Genomic DNA, 16720 nt, shown 5'->3' with positions numbered 1-16720 from the left:
TGAAATACAGTAACAACCACATAAAACATATTAAGGAACTATTTATTGATCAAACGATAAAAAGACTATGTACAATCAATATACATTACCAGATGCCTAATAATTTCTTTTACATGTCCATGTGGCTCTATCTCAATCAAATTTTTGTAGGTATGGCTTTTGCCACTAATCGGAAGGGGGGAGTCTGATTGGAAAAGGGTGAGGATGCTTATCATGCATTTTAGGATTCCAGATCTGCAAATTGGTACTTCTCATGGTGTTGCAAATTTTCGAAAAGCACTGCAAGTACTCTTAGGGTTGTTGATACCATTTTGCATGCTGAACCATGATTGCACCTTTAAGCATCTGAAGCATCAAGTAAAATTAATAAACTTCTTATGTAAACTTTGCTGCTTGCTGAAAAATGTTTTTGCCAAAACTGTTTGTACTCAATTAAATGTAATAGATGTTATATCACTATAAAACAGTCTGAAAAGTTGTAAAATTAACTTGTCTTTTTGTAAATGTGAATAAGGGAACCTAATTTTTAGCCTGTTTATTAGTGCAAGATGTAAGAGGGAGGGGTCTACTCACCTGTGCCACGACAAAGGCTTATTGAAATCTTGACTTCAAAATATTGAAGTAAGTTAATAATTTGCACCAAGAATTAAACTTCTTCTACTACTCCTATTACTGACTTTGTACATGTATGTTATTTTTGATAACAAGGTAAATCTATTTGAATATTCTTCTCTAAAGAGTTACAAGGGAAGCTTTGGAACCCGTTTTTCCTTCATCTCTTAGTGGAGCAGATTTTGGTCTTGTTGGAGTGATTTTTGTAGGATATTCATCAAAAGTTATTTGACCAGGTAATGACACAGTGGATAATGATGATTCTGAAAAACGAGATGTAGAAAAACAAACAATAAGATGAAAGTTGATATGATTAAGGATGAAGATATTTTTAGACAAGCAAAACAATGTGTAGGTCATATCATTAGATTCTAATACTATCATTACCTGTAGGAGAACTTTGCTCTGTAGTTGATGGAAGTGACGAGCCAGATGATTGTCTCCTTGTCTGCTTTTTGCTGATATCCATCAAGTTGCGTTCTTCTTCCCATCCATCAACTTCATCCAAAAGTTTATCAACACTATCAGCTCTGGATGTCAAAGAAGTCCCTGGCCTGCTGCCAGAGCTGGAGATGGTTCCATAGGTGTCATTAGTAGTATAGAAATCTTTAGTTCCATACACACTATCCCAATCAACTGATTCACCACTACTAAAGATAGATGAGGGAGCTTTGGCTGCCTTTTCAAGGCTCTTGTGAACCTTCTTTTCAACTTCATATCTTATCTTATCACACCGTCCATTAACAAAGGCACCCAGGACATACATCTTTAACAACATTCGTTTCTTTACAGGACTCATAAGAATAAAGTCGTACTCTCTCTGGTCCAGTCGCTTGCGCATTTGTGGCATCAACTTCATAAACTCCTTTGCAGTTTGTCTGACAGACTTCTTTACCGACTGTGAAAACATGGAGGATGGCGACAAGGCTCGGTGTGCCTCAATTAATTCATCAAGTAAATCCCATAGGGACTCAAATGTTGGGTCGTCCAGGTACTCGGCTTCTCTGCAGTAGGCATTGATGATGTGGATTTGTCGCTCTATTTCATGCACAGGAGCAAATATTGGTGTACTTGATAAGGCTTTCTCAAGAATATGGCGACCCCTCAGTACTGCCCTCATGTACTTCTTAGTCTCAATCTCCATATCACTTTTGCCATCTCTTGAAAGTGTTGGCCAGAGTGGCTGTTTGGGGCCAATGACACGGAAGTAACGCAGCAACAAGTAAGTGACCCAGATGATGGTAACCAATAACCACAAGCCATTGACACAAACAAGAGCATAGAAAGGGTAAGGATGCACAACCAAAGAGCTAACAGCATTCTCAGATTTGTTCTTCTCGATGACACAGCCAAAGTATAGATTTGCTGTGTTGATAAGGAAGTTAAATATGATCATGAAGTTAAAAGGTGTCACTCTGAATGGTACAGATCTTAGCATGATGATCATGAGAAGTGAGAGCAACAACCCCATTCCTCCCCCTGCACTCTCAATGGTGTAAGCGCCAAAGGCAACAAGGACAAGAAAGAACTTTGGAAGTAGAATATCCAGTTTGACATTGAAGATGATGTTGATTGTCTCTTTGAAGAACTTCCATATGAGCCAGAGTACAAATGCCCTAAAGCGTGTCAGTGGTGGGCGAGAAACACTAGATGAAAGCATCACAAATAGGATCACAATAAACAAACTTGCGATGCATCCATTTAGTATAAGTTTGTAGGAAAAAGTGGCTGATTTGTAAAACAACAGGGAACTGAAAAAACAGAGAAGGAAAAACTTGAGGTAAAACATGATTGGCCTGTAGTAGATCCACAATCTCTTGAACGACGAGAACAGATGAAACTGCCCAACAGCCCACAAAATATCCAGGCCTTGGTTGTATTCAGATTCCTTCAGCTGTAGGTAGCCCTCATGCTTTTCTGGGTCAAAGGAGATGACCTGTCCTCTTGTTTTCCTTATGAGGTTGATGGGGTATATCATAAATATGAGAAAGGCAATCATTGACGCAACAGCTACGAAGACACAATGAGGCATGGTCCAGCACTGAACAGAATTATCAACGTTCCAAATCATGACATCTTTTCCATTGGTACTGATAGCACGGCAGTGGAAAACCCTGGCCATGACGATCCCGACAGGAAGACATGCAATTTGGGCTAACACGCAAAACACTCGCTTAGTTCGCGCTACGTGTAGAAGTAGATAAAGCGGTCTCTTTACTTTAAAGTTCACGTAAGTCCCTAGAAACGCCATGCAAGTGATAAAGAACAAAGCACACCAAGCCATAAAGTATGGCTGATATCCAAAAGGCATGTTTGCCGAAGGAACAAAACTTGTAGTGGAGCCAGTATATGCTTCCCAATTCACTTTCATAAATTCCCAAACGTCTAGATTGATGAGAAACACGTAATAAACCCTTTTTATAAAGTCAAATGGATAGCCCCATCGTTCTGACATTGCTAAAATCAAAGCAAATATCTGCAAATGTTCTATAATCAAGATTACAGCATCGGAAACCCATAGAGTGATGCCATGATGGTTGAAGCTCTCCTGGTCGCTCTCTCCCTCATCTTCGTCGTCTTCAACGTCCACTAAAACAACTTTTTCTGGTTGAACCAACAGAGCAACTTCTTCTACAGGCTTTTCTTTCAACTTTCTGTTAAGAAGAGCCATTTTAATAAACCTGAAAGGATACAAAGTACAAAATCAAAACACCCTTTCTTTTATGTCTACTTCGGTCTTTATTCCTGGGCAACTTTGGAATGTCTCATTTACATGCGTTACCATGGTTTCTATTTACGGTAAATTTTACCAAAAAAGGTATTTGACGTCAATGATTTTCTCATGAATAGTTCATGTTTAATAAAAATTCCTGATTGCGTGACCCGTGACCTATCAGTATAGTATTACATATTCTTTCGATCGACGACATCTTTCAAAATTATACAATGCTTCTGCGTTTGAAGGATTTCACGAATCCGTTTTGAAATATGGCTTTGAAGTTTTCTGCAAGTTTGAGTTTTTTGTTTCAGGAGTATGAAAATCTGACGGACAGATACATGGCAGCAAAAAGGGCAGGTGAGTGAACTGAGATCCAGTGAAAAATATATGACATTGCAGCTCTGACTGAAAATATCAAAATAATCGGTAAATTTCTTTCTATATTCATCAGTCACAAGTAAAATTTAATCTTATTTTTAGAGGTTACAAAAACTGTGAGAATAGAGGTTTAATGATGGGTTTACAGCCTTACAATTTTGTAAATCACGTTTATTATGAGGGAGTGTTAGCGTTCGTTTGTTCAACGTTCAAGCGTAAAAAAATTGTGTGTTTATGGGGGGGGGGGGGGGGGGGGGAATAAGATTGGAAAATATAAGGGCCTAGTATGGGAAAAGGAAAAAAGTGGGCAGGCTATAGCCACCCAAGCTCTCACTTCTTCTCAGCCCCTTTTATTACAAGATCATTGACTTCACAGTCTGTTTTTGTTTAGGTTTTACAGCAGTTGAGGTTGGCAATCCCTATAATGTACCAATAGAAGAGTTAAGGACTGCCAAAGAAGAGGCTGAAGTTGAACAAGTATTAATCAATGGATTCATAGGTACAATTTTTTCCCGGGAGGGGGGGGGGGGGTACTCCCCATATATTTGCTATATGGGTATGTGCTGCCCTATGGGGTATGGTTTTACGGCTTTTGGGTCTGGGGTAGGATATCATTTTTTGACATTTTGTCTGGGATAGGGTATCAGATTAGTCTGGGATAGGGTTAACGATTTGGTCATTTTTGTCTGCCGAATAGGCTACACTTTCTGCCGGTACAAAAACAATAAAAACATTAGTAAATATTGATTGCAATCTATTGAAAAACCGTCTTTTCTGTCTTTTAGTCTGGGATAGGGTGTACAATTCTTAGTTTTAGTCTGGGGTAGGGTATGTAAAATCAAAATTTTAGGTCTGGGATAGGGTCAGGGTTTTGAGGTCCTGGCAGCACACCCCTACCCAAGTTGGGGTGGTAGTACCCCCCAGGGAATTTTTGGCAGATAAATTGGAAATATTTTCTTTGGAAACTAAGCGCAGTTTTCTTGTAGGTGACACCAAAGGATTAGCTGCTGTTCCAGGGGAGGAAGAGGATTTCAAGCAATGTCTTGAACTGTCCATAAAGTATGCAGAAGCCCTTAAATGCAAGAGGTACTGAAAGCACCTTTAAAAGACCTGAAAATGTTTAGTGGGTTTCCTGTGGTACCAAAAACACTGGAACCCCACTTAACATTATAATCTATAAAGATATACAAAATATTTATTCATTAAATTGTTGTTCACAGGATCCATCTACCATGTGGTGCGATGACTGATGAAGAAGCTAAAAATGACAAGGTTAAACAGTTTTGGGAGCAAACATATGTGAAAAATTTAAGATTTGCTGCAGAAAGACTTGAGAAGGTTGGTATAATTGATGGTTTTCAATCATTTCCATGTGAATGTAATAACAAAAGACATGGTGGCCATGTTGGATGATATAATAAAAGAGACTTATGACAAATCTTTTGTTAAATTTCTCTTTGGCTGTGAAAACAACCAATAAACCTTGATATTCTTATAAGAAGTTATGTTATAGCTGCAGAAGTTGTGCTCTTGCTTCAAACAATACTCCATTTTACAGTTCCGTTCAGTGACCACGAATAATAGTTCCTAGCTGAGGCTGGAGTTTCTGAACTATAAAATGGAGTATTGGGGTAGCTAGAGGGGGACCAGGATTGACTAAAGCAGCTGGAGGTATTTTAAAAATTTCAAGTTCTTTTATCTTTATTAGGCTGGAATCACATTGTTGATAGAACCAGTCACCACCATTCCAAACTGTTTTCTCACCCAAACAAAACAAGGTATTTTAAAAAGTACTGGTATTCCCGTGGTGAACATTCTTGGACCACAGGAATCCCACTCCAGATATAGGAGAGTCATTTTTGAAAATAATAGCATGATAAATATCTTCATATTATTTAATAATATCTAAATGTTTTTTTCTCTCATTTGCAGCTATAGATATAATTAAAAAAGTGGATCATAGTAACCTAAAACTGATGCTGGTGAGTATATTTTTCTAATAGTTTTTTATTGTGTAGTATTGAGTAGATGAAAAAGGATTCTCCTGACTATCCTTTCCTTTCCTGAAATTCATTTTTTATTGGTCAGAGGGTCATATAGATCTACAAATTATTATATATTATATTATATATTTGCTAGTCTGTCACAGCAACGCAATCTGGAGCTTTTAACTCAATCATAATTTTAAAAACTAAGATCAAAAGAACAGCAAACTATGACAATATCCTTTATTTAGTGTTATCGATCAATGGAGTTAACAGTCCCAGAAAGAATTGTTGTGATGGACTGGCGATATAGCCTGTACTTGCTTTGGAATGACAAGTTATGTTGTCAAAGTGATACTAGCAACCTTAAACTTTTCAAAAACTACGACTGTCACAGCAACGTCAACTGGAAGTGTAAATAACTTTACTTTAGGGTTTCCCTCCATCAAAGTCTGTCTTCCATGTGGATGGGTTGACAATTTACTGACAATGTTTTGAATGAAATCTCCAATGAACAGGACCCCTAAGAGAAATTATTTACACTTCCGGCTGACGTAGCCGTCATAGATTTTGAAAAGCTTAATCTATTAGCTTGACTGATGCATGGTACATTATGTTACATGTTGCAGGATATATTTCATGCACAAAGTGGTCATGGTAATCTCACCAATACTTTAAATGAGTGCATTGAATACATAGGTAAGAAACTTTGTGATTGAATAGGGCTTGGCAATGTACCAATAGAAGCTTTGCACCATAGTTTGCTGTCAACCATAATGCAGCTTGGGCTGCCTGTGGTTAGATGGCAGAACAACAAAATCATTTTGCTCTCACTAATTGAATTCTTTCTTATGTAAAAATAAATGATTGAATGTAGTGTTTCTTTGATTGCAGTTACATGATGGTGCAAAGCCTCTATAGCTCAAGGGCGGATCCAGAGGGGGGGGGGGGGGCAAAAATGGGGCTGAAGACCCCTTTCAGCAGAAAAAAAAAACAAAACAAAACTGAAAAATTAGATGCTTTTTTTTATTGTTTCCTGTTGTGTTGATGGAAGAAAGTCGATTAGCCCCCCCTAAAATTTTGGCTGGATCTGCCCTAGCTTGTAGCTACTTAGTAACTCATACAGTTTCAATTCAGACAATAGCAATAATTATTAACCTATCATCGTAGAAACAATTTTTCCAGTGCAAGCATAATCTTCAGCATTGTCCCACACACATCTGTTATACTACAAGAATTAGGATGCTTATGATTTGTATTTTCATGGGAAGGCCAAAAATCAAACCAATTTTAACCAATAGTTTTCTATGATCAAATATTTAGATTCTGAGATATTTCAACTAAATTGTTGCACTTATATTTATTTGCATTATTCTATAGATCATATACAGATCAGTCAAGTACCTTATCGAACTGAGCCAGACTGTGATGGAGAAATCAATTACCCTTACATATTAAACCTGATAGCTAAGCTAGGTTATAAGGGTTGGATAGGCTGTGAATATCACCCTAGAGGTAAGTGCATTTCAATATCTGCGAAGAAGGGCTAGTACACTCTAGTGTGTGTTGCTGATGGCATCATTGACCTCTACTACCCGACTCCCAGTCATATCCAATACTGTCCAACTGATACGGATCATCAGTGTGGCTCACGATCTGTAAGATTCGTGAAAGTCATTGAAATGCATATCATTAGCTATGTGCACTTAACCTTTCACGGTAACCCTGTACACTTTCACACTTTTTGTTCAGTTAATTAGCACCAATTGTCTTACTATTTTAATGAGGGAATACGAATTTAAATAAGAAAGAAAATTTGCAAAGCATCTTGGTAGTGGCAGTCAAATTAATGACGCTATCATGCAAACTCTATTTAAAAATAAAAACTAAGCTAACTTCAAAATTAAGCCATTTGTGTTTGATATATAACTAGGGTTCACACTGGAACAGTCACAAAAATTGCCAATTAGTCATGTTACACAATTATTGTCTTAATTTATCACAGGTAAAACAGAAGATGGACTTAATTGGATGATGAGATACCAAGTGCCGCCATAGGTATTTTTTTTAAAAAACCTGCAACAGTTTGTACATTTATTTATTCCTAAAGTAAAATATATTATGATTTCTAGTCAAATTTATTTTACTCATTTCAGTAGATTTATTAAACAGGTATTAGATATCATTAATATAATTCAATTGCTGGGACTATCATTGGTACGTCTAAATTTAGACCCACCAAAAGTACTATCAAAACAATATTTACTTCCAAGATAAATATTTTTATCATTTGAATGGAATTTGAATAGACTGCTGATGGTTTCTAGTAGGATCTTAGTAGGAGCAGAGTTTTAACTGATGGAGGTGGGCCTAAAGCACTACCTGTTGTAAGACCAGGGCTAAAATAATGGCAAGTCATTTTGACAATGTCGGGCTAAAATTTAAAACTTGTCCAGTCAAATCTAACCTTGTGGGTCATTTTAACCAGTAACGTTGATCCAGAAATGAGGTATGACCAAACAATAACTAGTTTGGCTTGTGATCATGACCAGCGACTGACAGACCATATTGTTAGCCTTGTGAGATTTTATGTAGTATGTTTAAAATTATTTAGTCTATTGGCAACTAAAGTGGCAACTGAAGACTGTTGTCTAAGTCTAGTCCTCTGCAATCCTCTAACCCCTTTCCAAAGGTAAAAATTATTTCTTGCAACGATACAATGTAAGATATACTAATTTTTAAACACATATTGTAAATAATTATTAAGGAAATTATAGTAATTAATTTATAATAGTTTAAAAAAAGTTAATAAATACTTTTTGTAAATAATTGTTCCCCATTGATAGGTTTTTGAAAACAATCTTTACATTCAAACTGAAACAAGTACAGAATACCCTGATAAAACAGAAATATTTTTGATTCTATCAATAATAGCATTTTTCTGGCTTGTCTCTCCTACCACCTCCCTGGCTTTTAAGAATAGACCTCCTTATAGCTCAGGCTTAATATTTTCCCTTTTCAGACCTTGTGTCATTTCCTTGAGAATAAGATTCTTTGTTTGAGTTGTATCCATATTCTTGGTCTTCTCATATGCAACATGTGCAAAGAAATAATATTCTAGGCAATGACATGTGGTCTGAAAAGATTATGCCCAAGCCGATATTCAGCTCTTAGCTCTTTCTTAGTGTTGCAGGGCACCTGCGCCATGATGACAACAAAACAATAGTTGAGAACAATGAGTTTGGAGCTAAACAATACCCTGCAATACGATAACCCAACCCAGAATATACTGGTATCATATACAATACTAATTATTGATGCAAAGGATTAAGAACATGCTATTCATGTTCTTCGTTTTATCATATAGTTGTCTGCCTGTAATTTTATTTTGAATGAAGCAAGCAAAATTTCAGATTTGGGATGTACAGTGTGAAATGGGTTCAAGATGCCCTGCCAACAGATGTTCCAAATTTTACTAGCACAACATAAATCATGGGGACCTATTCAGGGTTAATACAATGGCAACTGACAATTTTCAGCCAAAATCGACACACAATGATCAATATAATATTTTGTGTGGTCATTGGGCAGCCATTATGTTGAGCCCTGCTTCTTATATTATACAGCAGTTATGCTGACTGGCTGGCGTAACAGATTATTTCCTACATGTAATGTTCAAGTGTTACAAAATCTTACCTGAGTAGAAACAGGTTTTATTATTATGGAAGAAAACAACCTGGTTGTTTTTCTCATTTAAAGTAGCTACAGATAGAAGTCTTGGTAAGAATTCTTCTTTCTGATATTATAGGACAAAACCGTTTGATCAGAGCATCTTTGCTTAAAAAAAGTACTTGTGAATGTACTTTATTTGAGAGAAAATGTGGCAATTTTGTCTTTTAAGAGTCCAAGGTGAATTTTTAAAAGATGTAATGTTTTTCATTGATGAAAATGACTTTTTTAATCAAACAATCTGCTTGAATCTGTCACTTTTCTTTCTGCTTGGGAAAAAATCCCAACATGTCTTAACCATGGATCCATTTTCACTGCCAAGCCTGTTTCAACATCTTCATTGAAGCTAAACGATTGGAAATCACGGTTACTAAGACCAAAATTAGCAAAGTACCAGCTATCAACCAGTAGTCAAAGTCTTCCTTTAGGACATCAAACATGCGTGATGGTGTGACACGAATCCAGTAGATATCAAGACCATAGGTGAATACCAGACAAGTGGACTCCAGCCCAGAAGCACTTGTATGTATACCTCGAATGCGAGTCACTAAAAGAATTAGAAATGGAGGTTTAGTATAACATTTTTTAAGGATGTCAACAAAAACCAGTAACATTTATAAAGAAGTATGCCTTACTACTTTATGGGTAACATCTAACTGTTTAAAGACTCAATGACATATCTGATTAGTTGGCACAAAGATTTTTGTTTGATGGCAAAAGTAAATTTTCGGGGAAAAAATCATTTAAATGTTGATTTTTTTTACAATTTCCCAACAGTTTATAATTATGATTGTCTTTCCTCACTATGACTTCAAATTTTTATTTAACCCTGGAACAACCACACTGGGCTGATCAAAGTCAGGACAAAGCTTATTCTCAGGTCAAATTGGAGTTTAGGGTTTTGTGGAGGACAGAAAACTGGAGAACCCAGAGAACAATCCCCAAATCAAGGGTAGGTGGGACCTAATGAACTTGATGATATTCATCTTATCTTTGACATCCAGTGATAGTCACAGTAATGTTAAAAGGTAAAAAGGTAAAGGGATGAATATATAAAGTGCCATTTCCAGGAGCTCAATGCCATTTTACAAGATCAGTGGAGGACTTTACAGGCTTTATATAAAGGTGCTAGTAGCAGCCGTGCAGCTTACAATCATGAGTGATTTGTTAGTATGTTAGTATTATGCCTCCAGATTGGGATAGGTTGTTTATACCTGTTTGATTGTAGTTTACGAATGCCATTGGATTCAGAGTGATTTCAGGCATGTACGGAAATAATCCCTCCTCTCTGTCCTCTTGTGTTGGGTTGAACGTCCTTCTTGGATCAAGAAAGGTTTTGGCCAGGCTAACAATGTAACCACTTTGTAACCCAATCAACAAGTTTCTGTGTGTGATTCCACGTTCTGTGATGGTGACTGTCATGGACCGTATAGTCGTTGGGAAGATGTAGGATTGCTGGAGTACTATTGGTTGGGGTGGTGGGTCCAATGACGAGAATGCAGTGCTGTGGGAAAAAATATGCATTTTGAAAAAGCATGCTTCTTGAACCTCATTCTTTTGAGTTCAAAGCTTTTGGACAATAAGTACTTTCATGCTGTAGTCCACCCATAAAACCAATGATCTTCTTGTCCATCCATTCTTCTATGCAGATTTTATTATTTAATTATTTTGATTGTAATGGATTGGTATGTAATGTTCAATATTAATTTCTTTTATGAAATAACTGTTCTAAATCTCGCATTCTGATTGGTTGGGAGCACGTGCTTGAGAGCACACAGCACGCGCATGCACTTACAGTTTCATTATTCATGTAATTTGTATTCTATAAAAGAAATTTAAAAAATTGCTTGCTTTGCCGTGTTCAGTATAAAGCACTTGGGGATTGGCAGGACACTCAAAGAGTGTTGAGAAGCACTCTGCTGTGTGTCGTGCTTCTCCTAACACTTCTCTCGTGTTCTGCCAACCCCCGTGTGCTTTATAACTACACACAGCACTCACGCACGTTTTTTATTTCTTCAATATCAATTTCTTAGAACTAGCTTTGTATTCTTCATAGTAAGCTCTAAATTTTCTTAAATTTAATACTGCATGAATAATTAAGAGAATTTACAAACCTATTTCTTTCTTTGTAGCCTTCATACAGCTCCATGACAACGAGCTCATGACGTCTTGACTTGGTGTTAAACAAAGAATATACCACCCAGTTCTCAGAATGAACCATGTGTATTGGACCACGGGCATTCTTGTGACGACTGGTGTGTACTATTAAACCTAAAGCAGATTTAGTACAATTAATTATGAATATTGCATATTGGATTACTTTAAATTGCAGTGTTATTGATACTATTGGATGAGTATCTGCTAATGTCCTCGTACTGTACATTGCTTTTTGTAAAAGTATATTATACTTTTTACACAAACTAACACCATTAACTATTACTATCATAAACATAACTATGATCACTATAATCATCATCAACACCACTAACCACCATCATCACTACCATCCATCAACCACCATACCTTCATCATCATCAACACCATCACCACCATCTTCATAATCACTATCATCATCACCATTTTTAATCATAATCACAACCAAAACCACCACCATCATCAAAAGATATTCTACAAAATAATGATCCACAGATGGCTGATGTTTAACATTTCTTGAAGAGATGGCAACAGTCTTGTGGGGCAGACAGACAATTTGACCCACAGTTGCACCTTACCTGTGACAACATCAACGAGGTAAATGGATATACTAGGCTTGCCATCGGTCATAGCTTCTGTCCCCAAGGAGATTAAGTTGGGATTGAGGTACTTGTAGAGGACACGCCTATCACCCAGAACCTTGCCTTGGGAGTGAACATGCTCAGCTTGACTCTTGGTTGCTAAAGAAGTAAATACAATGAAGTCTGTTAAGAATGAGAAAATGCATATAGAGCAGACACACTAAGGTAGTAAGCTATGGAAATCCATGTTATCTTCTTTAGACTACATGATCGTCAGGCTGAGCATCATTGTACTCCATAACCATCACCACTACCATCATTATCATCATTACCATGCATCACCAACACCATCATCATCACAATGCACCACCATAAATGCACCACCATAAATGCACCACCATCACCATGTTCACAATGCACTACTATCATCATCATCATTACTATGCATCAACACTGCCATCATCATCATCACAATGCACCGCCATCACCATGTTCACCATGCGCTACCATTATCATCATCATCACCATCATCATCCCATGCACCACCATCACTATGTTCACCATGTACTACCATTATCATCATCATCTCTATGCATCACCACCGCCATCAACATCATCATCACAATGCACTACCATCATCTTCATCCCATGCACAACTATCATTATCATTATACACTACAGTTGCAAATCTAGGATAGGGGTACTGTGTGTGCAGCCCCCTACAGGTAAGATGAACTGATATCTACTACTTCATTGCTACTTGAGTTTGTAAATGTCCTGATTATAAATGGTGCACCTCCTGCTAAAAGATCCTGTATCCACTCTACACCACCACTTAGCTACCATCATCATCATCATTCCCATTATTAGACCTTACCTATAGTTGTAATCTTTTGTTGGCTTGGAGGAATATGAACATTCCACATCTGCTGTGCTCTTTGAGGTTTTGAGCCAGAATCTTGCAGCATGTAACCAACAATGTCACCTTCGTGTTTGTTTACCAGGAAGAAGAACAAGGACCTAGCTTGTTTGGATATCATTTGATTTGTTTCTTCAGTGTCAGGAAATATATGGACGTTCTTTTCTGAGTCCAGCATTAGAAGTATTTTTGCATGCTTGCTGTCTTTAAAGAAGATAGTCAGAGAAATATTCAGATGGTTCAAATTCTATTATTTTGAACCATTTCCCTGGTCCCAGGAGGTTTGAGACAACAGGACTCCACTTTAATAGCAATACCCAGTTCCAAATTAGCACTGCAACATGTTCTTTGATTACAAATTCATTTACTCAGGGTTAGTCTTGAATCAGTGTCTAAATATTCACAAATACCAATGGTAAAGTAAAGAATGCAAAACTTCAACAATGCAAACGCAGACCTTGAATATCCTGCACAAAATCAAATTTAACCCTGAGCAACAGAGAACTTGAAACTGGAGTATTCCAAGTTTGGGAAAAAACCTGGGTCAAGTTGGCACTACAGTAAATATTATGAGACTGTTTGAAGGAATGAAATAGATGCCATTTTGAAAATATGTCCAATAAGACAGTCCAACAATGCTCTGAAATACCAACTCAACTCAGTCTTATCTTCACCCTTGGAATAGCCAATACTGTATCTATTCTGACTTACCTATCTGTGGTAAAAGCATTGCCTGTACAACTGTGAATGGCAGAAGAGTACCCTGAGGAGCATTTTTATCAAGAGATTTGCCATTCACTGGGTTAAAAACATGCAGTATGGTACCACCACTTGATCGTGACTTCCCAAGAACAACACACTGGGCAGGAAGTGGAAAGTGAGCTACTGTTCTTTGGGTGTACAAAAGGAAAAAATTCTTGCCATTATCAGAAAATGGAGCCAAATCTTGGAGAAAGTATTGCCATAATATGCTGCCATCTAAGAAAAAGGAAATAATAAAATAAAGTTTTGGAAATATCTTCAGAAACTACCCTAATTTTTTCACCTTGGGTGTAATGTTTGCCCATTTGAAATGATCTGTCATTTCCTAGAGTATCCTTTCTTCGTTTAATGGTTGTGCATGAGAAGACACATAAATATGGATACAACTGTTGCAAAGAATCTTACTCTTTTGATAATGAGATGTGGTCTGAAATAGAACAAAATTATCCCCAAGCTAAATGAGTATTATTTAATACAGAAAAAATTAATATTGTATATACCTAAGGAATCCAATGCAAAAATCTTTCCAGAATCTGTGACAGTCAATATAAGTTTACGCAGATTAAACTGATCTCTCGTCAGCTGTTCATCTTCTGTCGTGGTGACATGTTGGGTTGGGACACGTCCTTGTTGGGCATTCACAAAGGTTTGGAACTGCTTTACAAGAGCTTGAAATTGCTTGGCTTGAGCACGGATTCTTCTGATGAACATTGATAGCACATCATCTGTGGTGGATACGGTGAACAATTATGAATGTGAGAGAGTTAAATATGTATATAAATGACACTTCTAAACTGTATTTTGGAGAACAGCGTGAGCCACTGTATTTAATTTTTGGACCCCCACCTGAGTTCCTGGGAAAATTTGATAAAGTAAGCATTAAAAACAATTTAATGTGGTAAGTTAGATAAAATTTAATAATGAAAATTAGGCATTGAATCATGAAGATCTTTTAAATTTTGTCATTTTTATCATAAATTGCAAACAGGACAGAATCATGTTGGGGGAGTGGGGGGAAAAGACCAAAAAAGAAAACAAGAGAGGAGCAAAAAGTATGAAAAATCAGAAAGATTATGGACAGGTTAAAGCCATATTGTTTTATTATTCATCACTGCATTTCTACAAAGGGTCCCTTCTTTTGGTTTGGTAAGGGGAAAGAAGAGGAAATGGGGGTGGGGTTGAGAAGTAGGAAGAAGAATATTAATCTAGTTACCATTTGGGTTTGATCCAAATTCTTCTTGTAGAGTATCAAAATTAGCTTGAGAAGGAGAAAAAGGTAACTCCACAGCATCAACTGCAGAAATCTCAGCCAAAGCTTCCTCTCTAGACCACATAATCCTTCCTGGCTGTTGGATCAGAGACATGGCATGATCACTGGTCAACAGGAGCACTCGATATCCAATATTTTGATCTTTTTTGGCAAATAAATAAACACCTAGTCCTTCAGGCTTTCCATTATGAATGGATTCAAGTTTGACTTTCTGGGCCAATTCACTGAGTTCTTTGCTTGTGTCAAGGTCTACGCATTGTAATTGAATGACCTTATCTTTTAAAGTTAATGACACAAGTATTGCCCTGTCATTTATTGTTGAGCCAAAGAATATTGAGTTGTCATGGTACTCCTTAAGCAACTTAAAGAATATGTTTGTATCCATTTTTAACAACAGGTGATGATTCTCTGAAATGTGAAGCACAAATTCAGTCCTTAAATTCCAAGAATTAGTATGCTTGCCAAAAGATTGCAGCTTGGGACTTGATCCTGTTATGGTTTCACCTGTAAAACTGGCCAGAGGAATGTCTATACTTTCACTTTTCTCCTCATGAATTTGAATAACATGGAAGTTCAGAGTTGATGAATCAGTGCAAACGAGGTTTCCCTTCACCTGTATGCAAGATGGGCTTTCCCTAACCCAGGGTGCCACAATCACATGAGATGTTTTTGCTTCACCTTTGTCTATGGTTAGTTTCTGGATAAAAATATTAGACTCATCTTTAGTTCCGATGACATGTAATATACCCTCAAAATGAGAAAGGGAATGTAAGTTGATCAACAAAGAGGAAGGTTGAAAAGACCACGATTCTGATCCGTCCTGCAGTGAAAATGACTTCACAATATTAGCCGAAAGAATGATGATACTTTTCTCTCCATTAAACTCCACCAATGCTGCATCCATCCCATCCCATCCATCCACTGAATCCACCCTAGAGGGGGTAGGTAGGGGACCAGCATACATCATGGCTTCCCAGAGCAAACTCCCAGATCCAGTATCCCAGGATCTGACGAACTTTCCACTACCAGAGATACTGACAAGAAAGCTTCCTTGGTGAAGAAGGGCATCTATTTGACCTACACTTTCTTCCAGAACAATCCTCCATATTATTTGACCGGTTCTAGAGTTCAAAGCTGCCAAGACATTGGATTCAGTGGCGACAAAAAGTCTCTTGCTACTATGTGTAGAGACGTCGAAGTGAGAAAATTTCACTTTACCCAGGTAGGATTTACGCCAGTCCATCAAGCCAACTTGATCTTCATACAAAGAAAGGCCTGGTTTGGCGCAAAAAAGCACAAATAGTACAAGAAATGTTACAAGAAAAGACAAAGAATCCGCCATCTTGAAGGCAAAGCACGAGAAGGCCTGGTAGCGTAGAATTAAAATCACCACAGGCAGTCCATCTTCGAAGTAAGAAGCAAGCGAAAGCAGCTGACATTTGGATCAGGTATGAAGATTTTTATCATAGCAAATACACAGTTATTTGTCTTTAACTTTTAGAACTGATAGAAACTCATTTTGTGCAAAGATATTCTCGATTGAATTTTTTGTTAGCAATCAGGATTCATTGATTTATTTTACAAATGTTTTTTCTCTGACTTAAATTTAAA

General features: G+C 37.2%; 3 protein-coding genes across 4 annotated transcripts; 1 reads left to right on the top strand and 2 right to left on the bottom strand.

Moving 5' to 3' along the window:
* Window positions 1–26: 26 nt before the first annotated feature.
* LOC116294835 (uncharacterized) lies at window positions 27–3365 on the bottom strand. The gene is made up of 2 exons (XM_031702506.2): window positions 1000–3365; window positions 27–875 (listed from the first exon to the last, which is right to left on the bottom strand). The coding sequence occupies exons 1-2, from the start codon at window positions 3281–3283 to the stop codon at window positions 733–735; spliced, it is 2427 nt and encodes an 808-aa protein (XP_031558366.2). The 5' UTR covers window positions 3284–3365; the 3' UTR covers window positions 27–732.
* On the top strand, window positions 3354–11660 carry LOC116294838 (putative hydroxypyruvate isomerase). 2 transcript variants are annotated; one of them, XM_031702509.2, is made up of 10 exons: window positions 3354–3688; window positions 4101–4208; window positions 4696–4795; window positions 4930–5047; window positions 5418–5487; window positions 5642–5691; window positions 6324–6393; window positions 7075–7209; window positions 7700–7752; window positions 11556–11660. In XM_031702509.2, the coding sequence occupies exons 1-9, from the start codon at window positions 3601–3603 to the stop codon at window positions 7750–7752; spliced, it is 792 nt and encodes a 263-aa protein (XP_031558369.2). In that variant the 5' UTR covers window positions 3354–3600; the 3' UTR covers window positions 11556–11660. The 2 variants fall into 2 exon arrangements, with proteins under 2 accessions (XP_031558369.2, XP_031558368.2); XM_031702508.2 differs by lacking the exon at window positions 11556–11660 and having other exon boundaries at window positions 7700–8523.
* On the bottom strand, window positions 6700–16472 carry LOC116294834 (ER membrane protein complex subunit 1-like). Its single transcript, XM_031702505.2, has 8 exons — window positions 15053–16472; window positions 14340–14564; window positions 13789–14055; window positions 13036–13281; window positions 12156–12317; window positions 11538–11694; window positions 10638–10927; window positions 6700–9970 (listed from the first exon to the last, which is right to left on the bottom strand). The coding sequence occupies exons 1-8, from the start codon at window positions 16449–16451 to the stop codon at window positions 9735–9737; spliced, it is 2982 nt and encodes a 993-aa protein (XP_031558365.2). The 5' UTR covers window positions 16452–16472; the 3' UTR covers window positions 6700–9734.
* Window positions 16473–16720: the final 248 nt, after the last annotated feature.

This window comes from Actinia tenebrosa, unplaced genomic scaffold, assembly GCF_029948245.1.
Source record: "Actinia tenebrosa isolate PJP-AT-01 unplaced genomic scaffold, QUT_ActTen_1.0 PGA_scaffold15__27_contigs__length_11533743, whole genome shotgun sequence".
Classification (NCBI taxonomy): Eukaryota; Metazoa; Cnidaria; class Anthozoa; order Actiniaria; family Actiniidae; genus Actinia; species Actinia tenebrosa.
This window is presented reverse-complemented; position numbering and strand designations above follow the sequence as displayed.

Excerpts from the sequence above, each read along its gene's own strand:
- LOC116294838 (XM_031702509.2), top strand. The coding sequence starts at position 3,601 with ATGGCTTTGAAGTTTTCTGCAAGTTTGAGTTTTTTGTTTCAGGAGTAT. Across the intron at positions 5,048-5,417 it reads CTGCAGAAAGACTTGAGAAG|GCTGGAATCACATTGTTGAT; the intron begins GTTGGTATAATT and ends TATCTTTATTAG. Across the intron at positions 5,488-5,641 it reads TCTCACCCAAACAAAACAAG|CTATAGATATAATTAAAAAA; the intron begins GTATTTTAAAAA and ends TCTCATTTGCAG.
- LOC116294835 (XM_031702506.2), bottom strand. The coding sequence starts at position 3,283 with ATGGCTCTTCTTAACAGAAAGTTGAAAGAAAAGCCTGTAGAAGAAGTT. Across the intron at positions 876-999 it reads AGAGCAAAGTTCTCCTACAG|AATCATCATTATCCACTGTG; the intron begins GTAATGATAGTA and ends CTCGTTTTTCAG.
- LOC116294834 (XM_031702505.2), bottom strand. The coding sequence starts at position 16,451 with ATGGCGGATTCTTTGTCTTTTCTTGTAACATTTCTTGTACTATTTGTG. Across the intron at positions 13,282-13,788 it reads AATGCTTTTACCACAGATAG|ACAGCAAGCATGCAAAAATA; the intron begins GTAAGTCAGAAT and ends TCTTCTTTAAAG. Across the intron at positions 9,971-10,637 it reads CGTAAACTACAATCAAACAG|TGACTCGCATTCGAGGTATA; the intron begins GTATAAACAACC and ends TAATTCTTTTAG.